This window comes from Jaculus jaculus, chromosome 12 (genome assembly GCF_020740685.1).
Source record: "Jaculus jaculus isolate mJacJac1 chromosome 12, mJacJac1.mat.Y.cur, whole genome shotgun sequence".
In the NCBI taxonomy this organism is placed as follows: domain Eukaryota; kingdom Metazoa; phylum Chordata; class Mammalia; order Rodentia; family Dipodidae; genus Jaculus; species Jaculus jaculus.
This window is the reverse complement of record NC_059113.1, coordinates 17,987,494-18,003,508: the sequence shown is the minus strand read 5'-3', so window position 1 is coordinate 18,003,508 and position 16,015 is coordinate 17,987,494. Positions and strand designations below refer to the sequence as shown.

Here is a 16,015-nt window from a genome sequence, read left to right as displayed (position 1 = left end):
AAAAAAAAACAAAACAAAACAAAAAAAAAAACCAAGAGAACATCTGGGCCTGTTTATGATGGTTCTGTAGTGTGAATAGGCATCTCCCCAAATGGGATAGCTGAGCAGCACAGCCCCCTTCTGGGACATCAGAAGGGTGGTGGGGAAGGGAAGCCCTCCCACAGACTGATGTTCGGGCAGGGCACCTGACTGTCCATGGAAGGAGAAGTGACTGGACAAGTGATTGTACATGATTCACGGAATCTGGCCAATTGTTATGCTGGACGGAGAGGGCCTTGGAAGGAATATGACTGGAAGACTGATCACAAGGAAATTGGAGGAAGAGGTATGTAGACATATCTCTCTGAAGGGGCAAAACTATGAAGATGTTTGCGTTCTAAGTAAATACCCACTGAAGGGTGACTTACCTCAGCAGAGGACTTTAGTAACCAAGTGGATAAGGTTACTGGGTCTATGGACAGCAGTCAGTCTGTTTACTCAGCCACCCCTCTTACAGCCCAAAGGACTCATGAACAAAGTCTCCAAAATGACAGGATGGAGATTTTGTGTTGGCTCAGCCAAGGCCGACCAAGCTAATCTGATATGGCACCATTCCCCAGGGTCACTGGCCACCCAACTTCACAGGTTGATTATGTTGGACCACTTTCATCATGGAAAGAGCAGCATCTTTATTTTTATTTTTATTTTTACCAGGATAGATGGATAGATAGTCTTCCTGGCATGCAAAACGTCTATCAAAACTGCCACTCATAGGCTACTCCGATGCCTGCTAGATTGTCAATAACACTCCATACAGTATTGCTTCTGGCCCAGGAATTCATGCAAAAGACGTGTGGTAACAGACCCGTGTTCTTGGAATTCCCTGGTCTTACCACTTTCCTCACTATCCCGAAACAAACGGCTTGAATGGCCTTTTGGAGACTTGCTTATACTGATGTGGCAATAATCCATTGCAGCGCTGAGGCAAGGTTCTCCAGAAGGCCGTGTGTGCTCTGAACAGGCACAGTGTATGGTGCTGTTTGCTGTTAGCAGGGATTCATAGGTTCAGGGACGAAATGGACGTAGTAGGGAGGCTCCACCCACTCTTACCTAGTGACCCAGCAATAAAATGCTGGCTTCTTATTCCTGCTCATGCTCCAATGAGTTAAAAGTTCCAAGGGGATGACTGCTGGAGAGATGGCTTAGCGGTTAAGGCGCCTGCCTGCAAAGCCTAAGAACCCATGTTTGACTCTCCAGATCCCACCTTAAGCCAGACACACGAAGGTGAGGCAAGCGCAAGGTCGCACATGCCCACTAGGTGGCGCAAGCGAGTAGGGTTAGATTGCAGTGGCTGAGACCGTGCTGCTCCAATTCTCTCTCTTCCTCTATCTCTCTCTCAATTAAAAAAAAAGTTCCAAGAGGAAAAGTGCTCCCACCAAGAGGCAATGATTTAGCTGAGCCAGAAGTTAACACTGCCTTTGGTCATTTGGGGCTGCTTGTGGCTCTGAATCAATAAGGAAAAGAGGGGAAGTACTCTGCTGGTTTGGGTAACGAGTCCTAAGTACTAAAGGTAAATTGGATCACTACTCCACAGCGAGGTAAGGAGGAGCATATCCAGAGCATAGAAGTTCTCTCAGAGTGACCCTTAGCAAGGCCATACCCTGTGGTTAAGGTCAGTGGGAAGCCTCCATAACCCGAGCCAGGCATGAATATTAATGGCCAGGAGCCTTCAGAAATGGTCTTGGATCAATCTAACAGGTAAACAACCATGACTCACCGGGGTGCTTGCTGAGGGCAGAGGAAATTTGGAACGGGTAGTAGAGGAAAGTAGTTATCAACGCTAGCTGTGACCACAGACCAGTTACAAAAACAAGGACTGCTGTTGTCACAAGCATCCATTGCCTCCTTATGTGTGTGTGCACATGTGGGCTATGTACACATGTGTGGAGGCCAGAGGATGGCGTGGGGCACTCTCATCTGCCCTTTTACAGCTACTCAGTTACAACGTCTTTTACTGAACGTGAAGCTTGTGCCATTTTCTCAGTTAGACTGGTTGGCCAGGCAGTCCCCATGATCCTCCTGTCTCCACCCTGCTCAGCACTGGGGGTTACAGGAATACGCAGTCACGTGAAGCTCTACGTGAGGGCTTGAAGACTAAGCTCAGGTCCTCAGGTTTGTGCAGCAAGCACTCTTCCTGACCAAGCCGCCTCACTTGCCCCCTCCTTGCCTTTTAATGAATACATCTACGCGTATGTATAACTTAATCTTTCCTCTCCTTCCTTATTCCATCACCTAGCCCTTAAAGCATGTACGTTGACTTTATATCATAGTATTTGAGCTATATGGGAAAGGAGTAAAAATTGTTTAAGTACTTTCCTGTTTCTTTCTTTCTTTCTTTTTTTTTTTTTTTTTAAGGTAGGATTTCACTCCAGCTCAGACTGACCTGGAATTCACTATGTAGTCTCAGGGTGGCCTCAAACTCATGGCGATCCTCCTACCTCTGCCTCCCGGGTGCTGGGATGAAATGTTCAAGTGCTTTCTTATACTAGGGAAAAGTGTTGGTATATTTTGGTTGTGTCATAGTGGTAACAGCTATGACTTCGTTATTATCATTATTTGGAGATTCAGAATGGTGGTCAAGGGAATGTGTATGGGCATCAAGCTGAGAAGGGCTAGATTTGTGCTGGAGAATGTTCTGTATCAATTTTATTAGGTCATGGGTTACCTAGTGTGGTAGTTTGGATGGATGTCCCCCAATAGATACAAGAGTTTATTAAAGCTTGTAAATTTAGATCTCCAGCCACCTGGCTGAAGGAATGGCACTGTGGGTGGATTCCAGGGTCCAGCCCTAAGGTTGATCTGAATTCCAACCAAAGACAAGCAAAATGCTGGGGATCTTTGCTGGAGTCCTGCCTCCTGTTCCTGAAGCATGCTTGCTTATGGTGTTGGTGGTTTCTCTCTATCTCTCTCTCTCTCTCTGCTTGCATCAGTGAAGGGGGGCAGGGAGGCAACTTCTGCCATTAGGGAACATCCCCTGGATCTGTGAGCTTCAGATAAATGCTGTTCCTCCCATAAGCTGTGCCTGGTTTGGAGGTCCATTCCAGGGACCTGAAGCTGTCTGCTATGTCTACATATTTGCTACACCTAAATGTAAAACTCAGTATGGGTAATTCTGTAAGGGTAATTATGGATGAGATTGATGTTAACACCAGTAGACTGAGAAAGTCAGATCGCCCCCTCAGTTGGGTGAGCTTCATGCAAGCTGTTGAAAACCCAAGTAAAACAAAGCGCTGCCCCTCCCTTGGGCAAGAGGACCCATTCCTTCCTGGCATCTCCTCAACTTGGGACTTACCAGCATTCAGAATTACATGAGCTAATTCCTCATGATGTTCATCTGACTGTCTATCTAGCTATCTAGCATCTATATACTATTGGTTCCATTTCCCTGGAGAATTCTGAGAAATTCAAGAGCACCTAGGTGGAGGATGAAAGGGTGAAAAAGTGCACCAGAGTGATGGATTCAGAGGGGCCATTAGACCTTCACAAAGTGATTTTCAAGGACTGACATAGTTTGCCCTCCCTCCCTTCCTCCGTCCCTCCATCCCTCCCTTCCTCCTTTCCTTTCCTTCCTTCCTTCCTTCCTTCCTTCCTTCCTTCCTTCCTTCCTTCCTTTCTTCTTTTCTTCCTCCTTCCCTTCTTGCCTCCCTTTCTTCTTTCCTTCTTCCCTCTCTCCTTCCTTCCATTTCTTTCTGCTCTTTTTTTCTTGACAGGGTTTCACTATGTATCCCAGGTTGGCTTAGAACTCACTATATAGCCTAGGCTGGCCTTGAACTCATGGGAATTCTCCTGCCTCAGCCTCCTGAAAGCTGGGATTACAGATGGAATGCCCATGCCCAGCTCTCAAGGACATTTCTTTTTGTCCTTGTCCTGGGCAGTTTTTATTTTTATAGGCTTGTGTTAGTCCTCTAGGAGTTTTCTCTAAAACCAGCTCCTCCTGTATCTGGCAAGGTGCCCCATGGAGCTGGGTGGCCACCCTGCCTCCCCTCGCTCTCACCTCTCAGGATGGTGACATTGCGCAGGATTTCCCCATGCTGCGTGTCCACGGCCTTCATCTCCTCCATGATCATGGAGAGGTTGCGGACGTTGAAGTCCAGCCGGGCACTGAGCAGACTGAAGCGCTCCCGGAGCAGGTCGGTGGTGCCCAGCATGAGGGAGACGGACTTGTTCAGGTAGTAGAGCTCCTCGGCGTGCGTGTGGAAGCCCAACGTGCAGGACAGCCGCACGTCGTCCAGGTACTTCAGCATGCTGTGCACGTGGTTGTCGGTGGCATTGATGTTGGTGAAGATGGTGCCGATTTCAATCTCGTGAGAAGCCATGCGGCCCTCCAGTGACTCGAACCTCTCCACGGTGCGATTCTGGGCATAGCGGGTATGGTACTGGAGGTCATGCATGTTCTCCTCGTGGTCATCCAGGAAGGAGGAGATATTGTCCAGCTGCAGCTGCAAGCCCATGACCTGCAGCACCAGGTCATGCATGCTCTCGGAGTTCTGGCTGATGCGCTGCGAGGAGGCCCCCAGGGTGGCCTGGATGTTCTTGACCACTTCTCCAGTCTTGGCGGAAGTGCTGCGCAGGCCCCCGAAGAGCCGGGTGTAGTTCTGCCAATCAGTTACCATCTTCTGTAGGGTCAGGGTCTCCTCGTCTGTCTTCCGCTGAATCCCGTGGATCCAGTCCGTGGTCTGGCCCACAGTGAAGTTGATCTGATGCACAGCAGCTCTGACATCATAACACTCCTGGGTGAGGTCCTTCAGAGAGAGGTCCAGGCCCACGGTGGTGGCCTGCCAGCCCCTCACCTGTGCCAGGAACATCCCCAGAGACTGGTTGACCTGGTGGACGGAGAAAGAACAGCTGCCCATCTCCTGGGAGATCTGACTGCTGGTGGTGGAGAGCAGCTCATGAGCCTGGGAGGTCTGCTCCAGCTGGGCCTCCTGGGACAGCAACATCTTCTGAAGGCCTTCCAGCTCCTCCTGCAGCTTCCTGATCTCCTGCCCTAGCTGCCCAGCCTCACGACAGATGGAGCAGTTGTTCAGGGCTTTGGGGTCTTAAGGCGAAAAAGGAGAAAATGTTCTGAATTAAAAAAACCAACCAACCAACCAACCAGCCATGGGACAATGGTGCCACCTGAGATAAAATATCCCTGGCATAAGAAGCTGACAAGTGGCTTCCTGGCTCTGCTTCCTTTCCTAAATCTGGCTGTGAAATTCCCGGAAAAGTCTTGTTATCCTCATGGAATTTCATCTTTATTGTCTGAGATGCAGGACTTTGGATTATTTCTCCAGCCCATGTCTGCATTCTCAAGAACAGGACTTGGTAAATGTTCTGATGTGTCTGAGAACCTTCTGTGCCCATTTTTTGAAAGAACATTTCTCCAAAGTACTTAACAAAACTATGTGTCAGGAGTACCCCAGGGATGCTCTTCCCTCGGTCTTGGGTTGAGGGCTTACAGAGCATGGAGACTCCTGAGACACCACTTCAATGGAGCTCATCCTGCCAGGATTAGCTGGGACGTGCTCCTCCCTCGGTGTCCTGTGAGGGCTGACTCCAAAGCACTTCTGACCCTCACAATATACTTGTAGGGAAGGTGACCCAGGGGTTTTCTCTTTGTGATTCACAAGGAATGAGGCACAGAGAGTGGCTTACCAAATACCTGTTATCAAGTGGCAGACTTTGTGACAGACACGTAAAGTGGCAAATGCATCTGGAGTTCTTTGTAGCAGCGGGAGGCCCTGATGCCCATTCTCACTTTCTCAAAAGATATGCATGGGCATATTTATGAAATGGAGTCGATGGACTCTGAGTAGATGTATACCCCATGTGGAACCCCCAACCAGTCCTGGGTGTATCTCAAAGTTGCAGCCCTCTTTGGATATATGGTATTCCACTGGGGAGGGAAGCAGGGAGCCATGGATATCCTGATCTTGTGTGTAGAGAGTGGGTGAAGGCTGTCTATCCACAGAAAGCATGGTATGGGGGTTCCTGCCCCACACCTATGAGTGCTGGCCTTACTTCATAGTTATTGTCATATCCCAACAGCAGCCCTTACCCAGTCCTTGAAGATTTTCCTGTATCGACATGAGTTTCTTATCATAAATGGACTGGGCCAAGGAGATGTCTTCTGACAGAGAGTCCACCTTCCTGAAAACTGGAGGGAAACAGAGTCACGCTGGGGATAGATTCTTGGTTTAAAAGCAGCCATCATTGGTGAGAAGGCATTTTTAAACTATTTTTAAACATTATTTTTACTTATTTATTTGAGAGAGAGAGAATGGAAGCTCCAGGGCCTCCAGCCACTGCAAACGAACTCCAGATACGTGTGACCCCTTGTGCATCTGGTTTATGTGGGTCCTGGGGAATTGAACCTGAGTCCTTTGGCTTTGCAGGCAAACACCTTAACTGCTATGCCATTTCTCCAGCCTGGCATTTTTTTTTTTTAACCATCTGCCTTGCAACTGAAACTGTTCACTCTTCCTAGGAGACTTATTTCTTTTGCTATCTGCATCATGTTCTACGTGTGCTGTGTAGCAGTGACATAGAAATCCTCTATTTTGGGGGACAATTAATGCATCTACTCTCCTAATCTTATAAATAAAATTTGAATACGTAAATATTACTAATACTCATCATAGAAATAATCCTTACATGTGATGGCTGTGTGCTCATGATATTCTCAGAATAAATGCCAATAGAATTTGAGTCAAAGAATGTGACTATCTTGGGAATCCTTGGCTCAGGATGTCTTCTAGAAAAGCTTATTCCAGCTTATACCTCACGGTAGACTAGAATCCGATTAGAGGTGTCATGCTGGCTAGGCCTTAAAGCACACCTCAGTGACACGGGGCACTGTGATGTCTCCAGCATGAGCAGTGGCAGGACGGTGTAGGGAGATTCTCTGAAGGCCAAATGTGGTGGGATAGAATTAGCATTACCCAGAGCTGTGTCTAGACCCAGCTTCTAGAACCAAATGGATATTGTTTATTGGATGACTTTGGGCAAGTCCGTTAACCTTCCCAGAGCTGAATGGAGTCATCTATAAAATGAAAAGTATGGTAATGGAAGTTGGCAGGAATTAAACATAAAATAAAATAAAATGGAAATGTGGAGCTGGTGACTTCTGCGGCTCTTAAGGGCTCTGAACTTTGATGACTTCAAATGATTTGGGATTTCTGGTCTCATGAGAACAGTTATCCCAGCACTGTCAAGAGGACATAGGAGCAATCAAATGCTGATAGAGCCCACGGATAGATGGAGGAACAGATGGAGAGAGGACCTCATCATGCCCATCCCTACTTCAAGGTTTCAGTGAAGTCGACTTCCAAACCAATAGCCAAGCACTCATACCAGGGAATTCACCCTGTTCTCTGTGTATTTCGTACTGGGCAATTATGTATTGACTTGTTTAGACATTTCCCTCACTTACAAACAGCATGATGTTTTGGATGTGAAATGCCCACCCCCCATAATAAGCTCATGTGTTTGAACACTTGGTTCCCTAGTCAGTGGCACCGTTTTGGAAGGTTGTAAAACTCCGTAGAGCCTTGCAGAGGAAGTGAGTCAGTGGAGGGCTATAGCCTGCTCCCAGTTCCCATCTGCTCTGTACTTCCTGGCTGGATTTCACACGTGACCAGCCACCTCACACTCCAGCGGCCATGCCTTCTGCCATGACGAAATGTATGTCCTCAAACTGTAAGCCACATAACCCCTCCCTGCCTTAAGCTGCTGCAAATGAATTCCAGATGCATGCACTACTTTGTGCATCTGGCTTTATGTGGGTACTGGGGAACTGAACCCAGGTCATTCAGCTTTGCAGGCAAGCACCTTAACCTCTGAGCCATCTGAGCAGTCCACATAGCTAATTCTTTTATTGTTGTTAATTTTATTGTTTTTCAAAAATATTTTATTTATTTATTTATTTGACAGAGAAAGAGAGAGAGAGAGAGAGAATGGGCGCACCAGGGCCTTCAGCCACTGCAAACAAACCCCAGATGCATGCATCCCCTTATGCTTGAATCTGGCTACTAATGTGGGCCCTAGGGAATCAAACCTGGGTCCTTTGGTTTAGCAAGCAAATGCTTTAACTATTAAGCTATCCCTCCAGCCCTTTTCTGCTTTTTTTAAAAATTATTTTTATTTATTTATTGGTGGGGGGAGAGATAGAGGGAGAATATGAGTGCACCAGGGCCTCTAGCCACTGCAAATGAGTTCCAGATGCATGCACCACCTTGTGCATCTAGCTTATATGTCAGGGTACTGGGAAATTGAACCTGGGTCCTTAGGCTTCGCAGGCAAGTGCCTTAACCTCTGAGCCATCTCTTTAGTCCACACAGCTAATTCATTTTTTCTTTTCCCAAGGTAGGGTCTCACCTAGTCCAGGTTGACCTGGAATTCACTATGTAGTCTCAGGGTGGCCTCGAACTCACAGCGATCCTCCTACCTCTGCCTCCCGAGTGCTGGGATTAAAGGCATGCACCACCAGGTCTGGCTACCACACAGCTAATTCTTAAGCAGAGATTAGAAGCCAGCCTTCCCAGTGGAGATGAGCCACTAAGATATCCTAGCGAGAAAGATGTTGGTAGGGATCATGGATTATGGATGCTGAGTGGTTTCCTTTGCAGGGGTATTGTTAACGCCGGAATCTTAAAACAGTCGCTTCCCTGCAGCCAGGGTTGGGGAGTCCTTGACTTACCCAGCGAGGCCAGCACAGCCACAGCTACCAAGAGCAGAGCCAGGAAGAGGTACAGAATCCGCACCGATGTGTGCAGAGACAGGTTCTTTTGGCAGCGGCTGCAGCGGGGCCCTGGCTGGCCTGTGGGGGAAAGGAAGGGGGTAGAGGCTAAGGATGTAGTGGAAGAATCAGGTCCATGTTCCTGCTGTGGCCTGCCTGGTCACATTTCAAACCAGGGAAGTGCTCCACCTTCATTCTCTACTTGTCCTATTCCCTTTCTTAGGCCCTAGAATGTTCTGGAATAGAGGAGACAGAGCCAGAGTCTTCAAAGGACCCCATCCCCACTGATATCATTGTTTCCTCTCTGCAGTGTTCAGCTCATAGAGTGGACAGATGAAGTTACTGCATGGGCAGCCTGGCTGCCCCACTGAGTGACCAGTGTATCCCAGTTGTCCCAGGATCTTCTGGGCTGCCACGCTGAAACTCTCCAGCCACAGGAATTCCTTACTAGGAACCAAACAACACACTTGTTTGGACACCTGAAGTCCCACAGCTGGAGAATCCCCCAGTTCCAAGCATGCCAGGAGGTGGGTCACCAGCCTCCACAAGTGACTAATGGTTCGCCTGAAAAACAACAGATAATTATGCCGCAGCAGTCTTGCTCCTGGCATGGAGGGAGGAGGGGGTTAGATGTTCCTGGAGACTCTGACAGGTAATCAGTGCCCCACGGGAATTCAGGTGGCCCTGATTGTGAAAGTCCCAAGATGGTCTCAACTTATCAGCACATGATAAATTCCAGAAGTGATCAAAAATCCTCGCTGGGCGTGGTGACACATGCCTTTAATCCCAGCCCGGTGGAGTTCGAGGCCACCCTGAGACTACATAGTGAATTCCAGGTCAGCCTGAGCTAGAGTGAAACCCTACCTTGAAAAACAAACGAACAAAAATCCTGGCACCTGGCTCAAATGCCATACCCAGTTAAATCTGAATTTCTAAGGGTTGCCCTTGGTCATTGCTGGGTGAGAACAACGCATGGCCAAAGTAGAGGTAACTGTACCCTATACCAAGTGCCCCTGTGGGGCCTGGTCCAATAGCAGTTTGGGTGGCGTGGGAGATAAGGAAGGGCACAGGCCCTGGGGGAGAGGATAGGGCTCCCTGACACAGATCCTGCAGACAGATGGCACTTAGCACAGTAGGGCCACACAGCTCCCCTTTTCATTCTTCGGGAGACAATATTGAAATGAAAACCAGGATTTTGAAGCCATATAGTGGGATAGACCATCTATCGGCCTGGCAGAGGGAATAGGGAGCACTTTAGACCAGAGAGGAGACGGGGATCCCCTTGAGCCCTTACCCTCCTGCGTACATGGGAAGGATGGCATGTCTTCGTCTTCGCCCGCCAGTTCCTCTTCGGTAATGCACAGTGTATCCCCGTCGCTGCCCGCTGATCTCGCTGCAACAGATCCAGGGCTGTCAAACCTCCAGGCCACATCCATCCTTCTCCAGCTTCTTATGTGGTTCCAATCCCTACATCTCACGTCTACCTGAGGCCCTGAGGTCCAGGTGACCTGATGTGGCTAAGAAAAGTGTGTGTGGGGGGGTGTGGGGGGGCAAAGGTGAGACGTAGGAAGTTGAGTTGCAGGGATGTCCCACCCATCTCTTGTCTCCTCATCAACCTGAGCTGGAAAGACACAGAGGTCCACCTGCTGCGCTGTCAGCAGTTCAGATCCCTGGGGGCGGAGCAAAAAGAACAGGAGAGCTGGCTGTTTGCTCCAGCTCCATGTCTTCTCATTCTCCAACACACGCACAAGGCTGGTGCGTGAGCGACGTGGATGAATTACAAAACCATTATACGCAGAAGGCAGACACAAAGATTACATGCTGTGGGATTCCATGTAGCTGAAATCCCAGAAGAGGCAAAAACAGGAGATAGAAGGGATGTCTACAGTAGCAAGGGGCCAGAAGTTGGAAAACAATGGGAAGAATTTGGGGGTGGTGGAAATATTTTATGTTACCACCACCGCATGCATTTGTCAGAATTTAAAATTGCCCACTTGTAATGGCTGATCACCCTGTACATCACTATATCCTGACAAGCTGACAAAAATGTTGGGGCCTTTGTGTATTCATCACTTTTCTGTTACTGTGACAAGGTACCTGTGATCATCAACTTAAGGGAAAAGGTTTGTTTTGGCTCACAGTCCTGGGATTTACAGTCTATGACTAGTTGTCGCCATTGTTTTGGAGCCTGTGGTGAGGTAGCATTTCATGGTGGGACCATGTGGCAAAACTGTTTATATCATGGGCCATAAGCAAAGAGAGAAAGAGGAAGGGGCTGGAGTATCAGTATCTCCTTTAGAGGGACCTTCTCCATGGTCAGAGGAACTTCCACTTGTCCTTACTAGAGGTTTTATTTAAACTTCATTTCCAAATCTAGAGAATAAAAGAGAGATAAGCCTAACTATATGGCAATGAAGTGAAAACACTTTTACCTGGGGAAAAAAAACCCACCCATCAGCCGGGCGAGATGGTACACACCTCTAATCCCCCAGCACTCGGGAGGCAGAGGTAGGAGGATCGCTGTGAGTTTGAGGCCACTCTGAGACTACATAGTGATTCCAGGTCAGCCTGGGCTAGAGTGAGACCCCCTACCTCAAAAAGAAACAAAAAAAGAAAAAAAAGCATCATAAGCAAAATAAAATAAGGAAAATTCTCATAACACATATCATGGAAAGGAAGCTAAAATATCACATATGTAAAGAGCTTTTTATAAATTCAAAAAAATGAAGGAAGGACCAAAAGTCCTACAAAAAAAAATGGCCCAAAGACCTGAATAAATTATGTAAAGATGCATAAGGTATCCCTTAAGCAGATGAAAAGATATTCAGCTTTCACCATCGTAGAGGGAAAATTCAGAGGTTTAGCAACGTGCTTGTGGTCAGGGCTGTCATGGAGGGGATTGAAAAATATGACCCATGATTTTTGGAGGGGAGTTTGACATGGCATTTACCCTGAAGTCATACTTCTGTGACTTTAATCTCCAACACACACCTCAAACATCATAAATACATCTGACAAAGCTAGTTCTTGTATGATTATTTATGACTCCAAACATTGGAGACTAGCTAAATGTGCAAAGTGGATTGGTTAGATATGTTGTGGCATGTGCTCACAATGGGGCACTACACAGTTAGTTATTCTTTTTCTTTGTTTAATTTTTTTTTGTTATTTTTATTCATTTATTTGAGAGTGATAGACACAGAGAGAAAGAGGCAGATAGGGAGAGAGAGAATGGGCACACCAGGATCTCCAACCACTACAAACCAACTGCAGACGCATGAGCCCCCTTGTGCATCTGGCTAACGCGGGTCCTGGGGAACCGAGCCTCGAACTGGGGTCCTTAGGCTTCACAGGCAAGCACTTACCTGCTAAGCCATCTCTCCAGCCCTCTTTTTTTTTTTTTTTTGATTGCTTTGTTTGGTTCTTAGGGACTTCCATTTTCTTCCAACGCTAGTTATGCATTTAGCAATGTTTGTCAGTGATCTAAGACCTAAATTCTAAAGCCTGAGATGATGCTAGAAGCAGAAGCTCCAAGTTCGCTTTCCTCTGCTTCGTTTAGAACTTTGATAAGGTGCTGGGCCTGGCCTCAAGGCAGTCTTCACAGTAACCCTATAAACTTTTCAGTCTCAAATATCACTTTTATGGACAGACTGAGCACCACGGGAGTTAAGACTGTTGCCTAACAACACAAAGAGTGTAAGTGGGGAAGCCCAGATTTGAACTCAAGGATGCAGAGATGGTTCAGTGGGTAAAGTACTTGTCTTGCAAGCACAAGGACTTGAGTTCAGTCCCCAGTAACCACATAAAAAAGCCCAATATGGGGCTGGAGAGATGGCTTAGCGGTTAAGCGCTTGCCTGTGGAGCCTAAGGACCCCGGTTCGAGGCTCGGTTCCCCAGGTCCTACGTTAGCCAGATGCACAAGGGGGTGCACGTGTCTGGAGTTCGTTTGCAGAGGCTGGAAGCCCTGGCGCGCCCATTCTCTCTCTCTCCCTCTATCTGTCTTTCTCTCTGTGTCTGTCGCTCTCAAATAAATAAATTAAAAATTAAAAAAAAATATATATATATAAAGCCCAACATGGTGGTGTGCTCCTATAATCCTAGCACTGGTGAGGTAGAGACAGGAGGATCCCTAGAGTTCACTGGGTAGTTAGTCTAGCCTAATTGGTAAGGTCAAGGGCAATGAGAGATCCTCTTTCAAAAAGTAGGTGGGGGCTGGATGTAGATGGCTTAGCGGTTAAGCGCTTGCCAGTGAAATCCAAGGACCCTGTTTGAGGTTTGATTCCCCAGGACCCATGTAAGCCAGATGCACAAGTTGGCACATGCATCTGGAGTTCGTTTGCAGTGGCTGGAGGCCCTGGTGTGCACCCATTCTCTCTGTCACTTTTAAGTAAATAAATAAAAATAAACAAAAAATTTTAAAAAAGAATAGATGGGATTCCTGGGGATAACACCCAAGGTAGTCCTTTGGTCTCTGGACACACAAGTGCACGAGCACACACAAGTGTGCTCCCATACATATGAACACAAACACATGTATGCATAACACGCACACGTATGTGCGTGCGAAAAACATTAACGCTGACCACCACTGAGGGTAAGGAGCAAAGGTTCTACAAAGTTCTGAGAAGCATTTCTTCTACCTATGAGATGGGTGGGTAGAAATGAGAAGGACCGGGCACAGGACTGAGCAGGCAGGACCTGAAGGGCTCTGGACATTGACCAATAGCCATCTTGGGTTGCAGCCTGGGGCCCTTGTGGCACCTGTGACCTCATTTCCCAAAACGCTGTGCTGTGACCTCTGCGATCATCTGGGCCACTAAGGCGCAAAGAAGGCAAGAACTCCTGCTCAGTGAAGGCAGCACTGACTACCTTCACTGGGGCGGGGTCCGAGGCGGACCCCAGGTGAACCGTCACCACTGTTCCGCTCAGCATCATCACTCAAGTGTCATCAAGTGTCACTGAGTAAATTCCTCACTGTATGCGCTTCCAGGGCTCTGGTTTCTCCCCTCACAGAGTGCAGTGACTGTGACCATCTAGCACAGTGGCTGACCGGGAGAAGAGCTCAACAATCCTGATGCCAAATGAGCCTCTGAGTGACTTTGCATATGTGCTTCTGGACCCGGAGCCACCTGAGGATCTCAAGATCAAGGTTACAGCTTACTTCCAGAGGTACTGCGCTAAGGGAGGCTGAGGTTGGGACTTAGGAAGTACTTCCACCTCCACTGGCCTCTCTGATCTCTACAAGTAGCATGAGAGAAAGAGAAGCAGGCAAAAATTAGTCTCAGGATTTGACATGTGAGGAAACTCTCTCTTTCTCCTCCCCCACCGTCTCTCTGTGTGTGAACAAGTAAAGAGGTCTAGTGACCTCCCCTACTAAGTCCACCTTCGGGGTCCTGACATGAGGCTTAGGTTTAAATGCAAGACAAACGGTGTGTGTCACTGAGCAATCCTGGTCAAGGTGTGACCCTTGTCATCACTGTCCCATCATTGTCTCCTCTCCAGTCTCTCCTGCAAGGTGGTCTGACAGGTGGTCAGAAGGATGGAGTCTTTCCAGAGAGTAAGCTCCCCCTCTGGCTGGCACCAAGTTTTAGCTGTTACTAGCATGAGACTCCCTGGAAATTCCAATCCCCTGAGGTCCATTGTTTGAGTAGTCTGTAAGCCAAAGGGAATAGCACATGTGTTTCTCTTTAGAATATCACCTCCCTTGCTGGGACAGCTACATGGTGAGGTTATTCATGTCTGGCTAAAGTCACAGAGCTAGCGAGTATGAAAGTTTTCTGAATCCTGGCTTTTCCCCTCCACGGCAACAGGCTCCAGGTGGCTTCTTGCTGGTGATAGCATGTGGGTGTGAATGCCCCTGGGTGAGTGAGGGCATGGGTGTTTTGGGGAAGACTGACAGAGTGAGAGAAAGAAAGGAGGGATGAGAAACATGGTATGTGGGGTACCACACATCCTTTATACACAGTTCCTTAGCAATCAACCTTTTCAGCCTTACTTGGGCTGTGATTCACCTACCGACTGTTCACAAAGACAGTTTGCCCAGGAAGCTACAGGTTGATGACCTCTTGCCCATAAGCCAATGCTTTGGGCAAGGCAGACTGGAATTCCTTGGGTCTTCTCTGCTTATCTGACCCAAACCTCACTCACTGGCTAGCCCAGGGCCTCTCATTTCACAGCCCCCCCCCCATGAACTCTGCAATAGCACACTGTGCGATGGGCAGTCAGACCACTCCCTGGGAACCCCTGCAGGGAGATCCCCCTTCCCTTCCTGAGAGCAGAGGCGCCTTTCTGTCCCTGTCCCTCATTTTTCCCCACCCTTTGGTGTTGCTTTTCGGCCTCCCCTCGTGACAGGGCCTCCTCCCTGTTCTGGCTCCAGAGTCAATTTCATCACTTTACTGTTTACAACCCTCGCAAGGAATCTGGGATGACTTAAATCAAGCTCCGAGGACACCAGCCTTCAGCAAACACCCCCTCCCAGAATGTGCCGCCTTGTCATAACCTTGCTTCCCCCAGTGAGAGCCCCTTAAATTGCCTGTCATTAGCAAGTGGGAGTTAATGATGACCACCTTCCGGATCTGCAAGGAGTGGCCCACTGGAGAGGAAGCCACAGCTGCCAGCCCGGAGCTCGGCTCTTTCTAGACCAGGGGTTCATTTGTGTTTGGCCCTCTTCCCTGTGATGACATCTCAGCTCCATAACTCACAGCACTCCCTGGACCCCAAAGTGGGCTTCTCCTCTTCCTAATCCCTGGACTTCCTGTTCATCCACGCCCGGGGGCTCATTCACCTATTGCCGGAAAGCCACAGCAACGCGCCGCCTTAGCCTTGCTCACGTTAACGAGAAGATAATCCAAAGCTTATGTGGGCTTTTCTCAAGCCAAACCTTTGTGAGCACAAACCCAGTGCGTCCCCATCTCACAGAGCCAGTTCCGGCCAGATGAACATACAGACGGGAAGAATGAGAAAGGTCTGGTGGAAGACAGAGTTGTGAGTGATCAGAGGATGACGGATTGGATGGGAACCTGGTCTCCTCCCTGGTGCTGGGCCACGTGGGGTCCACCGAGATGGGAGAAGAATTTTCCTTCATCTTCCTACTGTCCAGCCTTCTGGACTATCTCACTTCGTGTTGGTTGCCCTGGCCCTCAGAAGGCTGAGAGTGAGAAAGGGGCTTCCAAGTCAGAATCACTCCCACCTCCCATCATGTGACAAGGGCTCAGGGATGTTAAGTGACCACTAGCTGCTTAGGGGTTCTTTGTCCAA

At 48.3% G+C, this 16,015-nt stretch overlaps 1 protein-coding gene across 1 annotated transcript in view; it reads right to left on the bottom strand.

The window, feature by feature from the left end:
- Positions 1-16,015, bottom strand: part of Scara3 (scavenger receptor class A member 3) — a 40,385-nt gene that overhangs the window by 10,821 nt on the left and 13,549 nt on the right. The window contains exons 2-5 of the mRNA XM_045131268.1: positions 10,053-10,151; positions 8,720-8,839; positions 6,080-6,178; positions 4,034-5,077 (exon numbers count right to left, since the gene is read on the bottom strand). Coding sequence (XP_044987203.1) covers positions 4,034-5,077; positions 6,080-6,178; positions 8,720-8,839; positions 10,053-10,151 — 1,362 coding nt within the window. The remainder of the gene's footprint in view (positions 1-4,033; positions 5,078-6,079; positions 6,179-8,719; positions 8,840-10,052; positions 10,152-16,015) is intronic.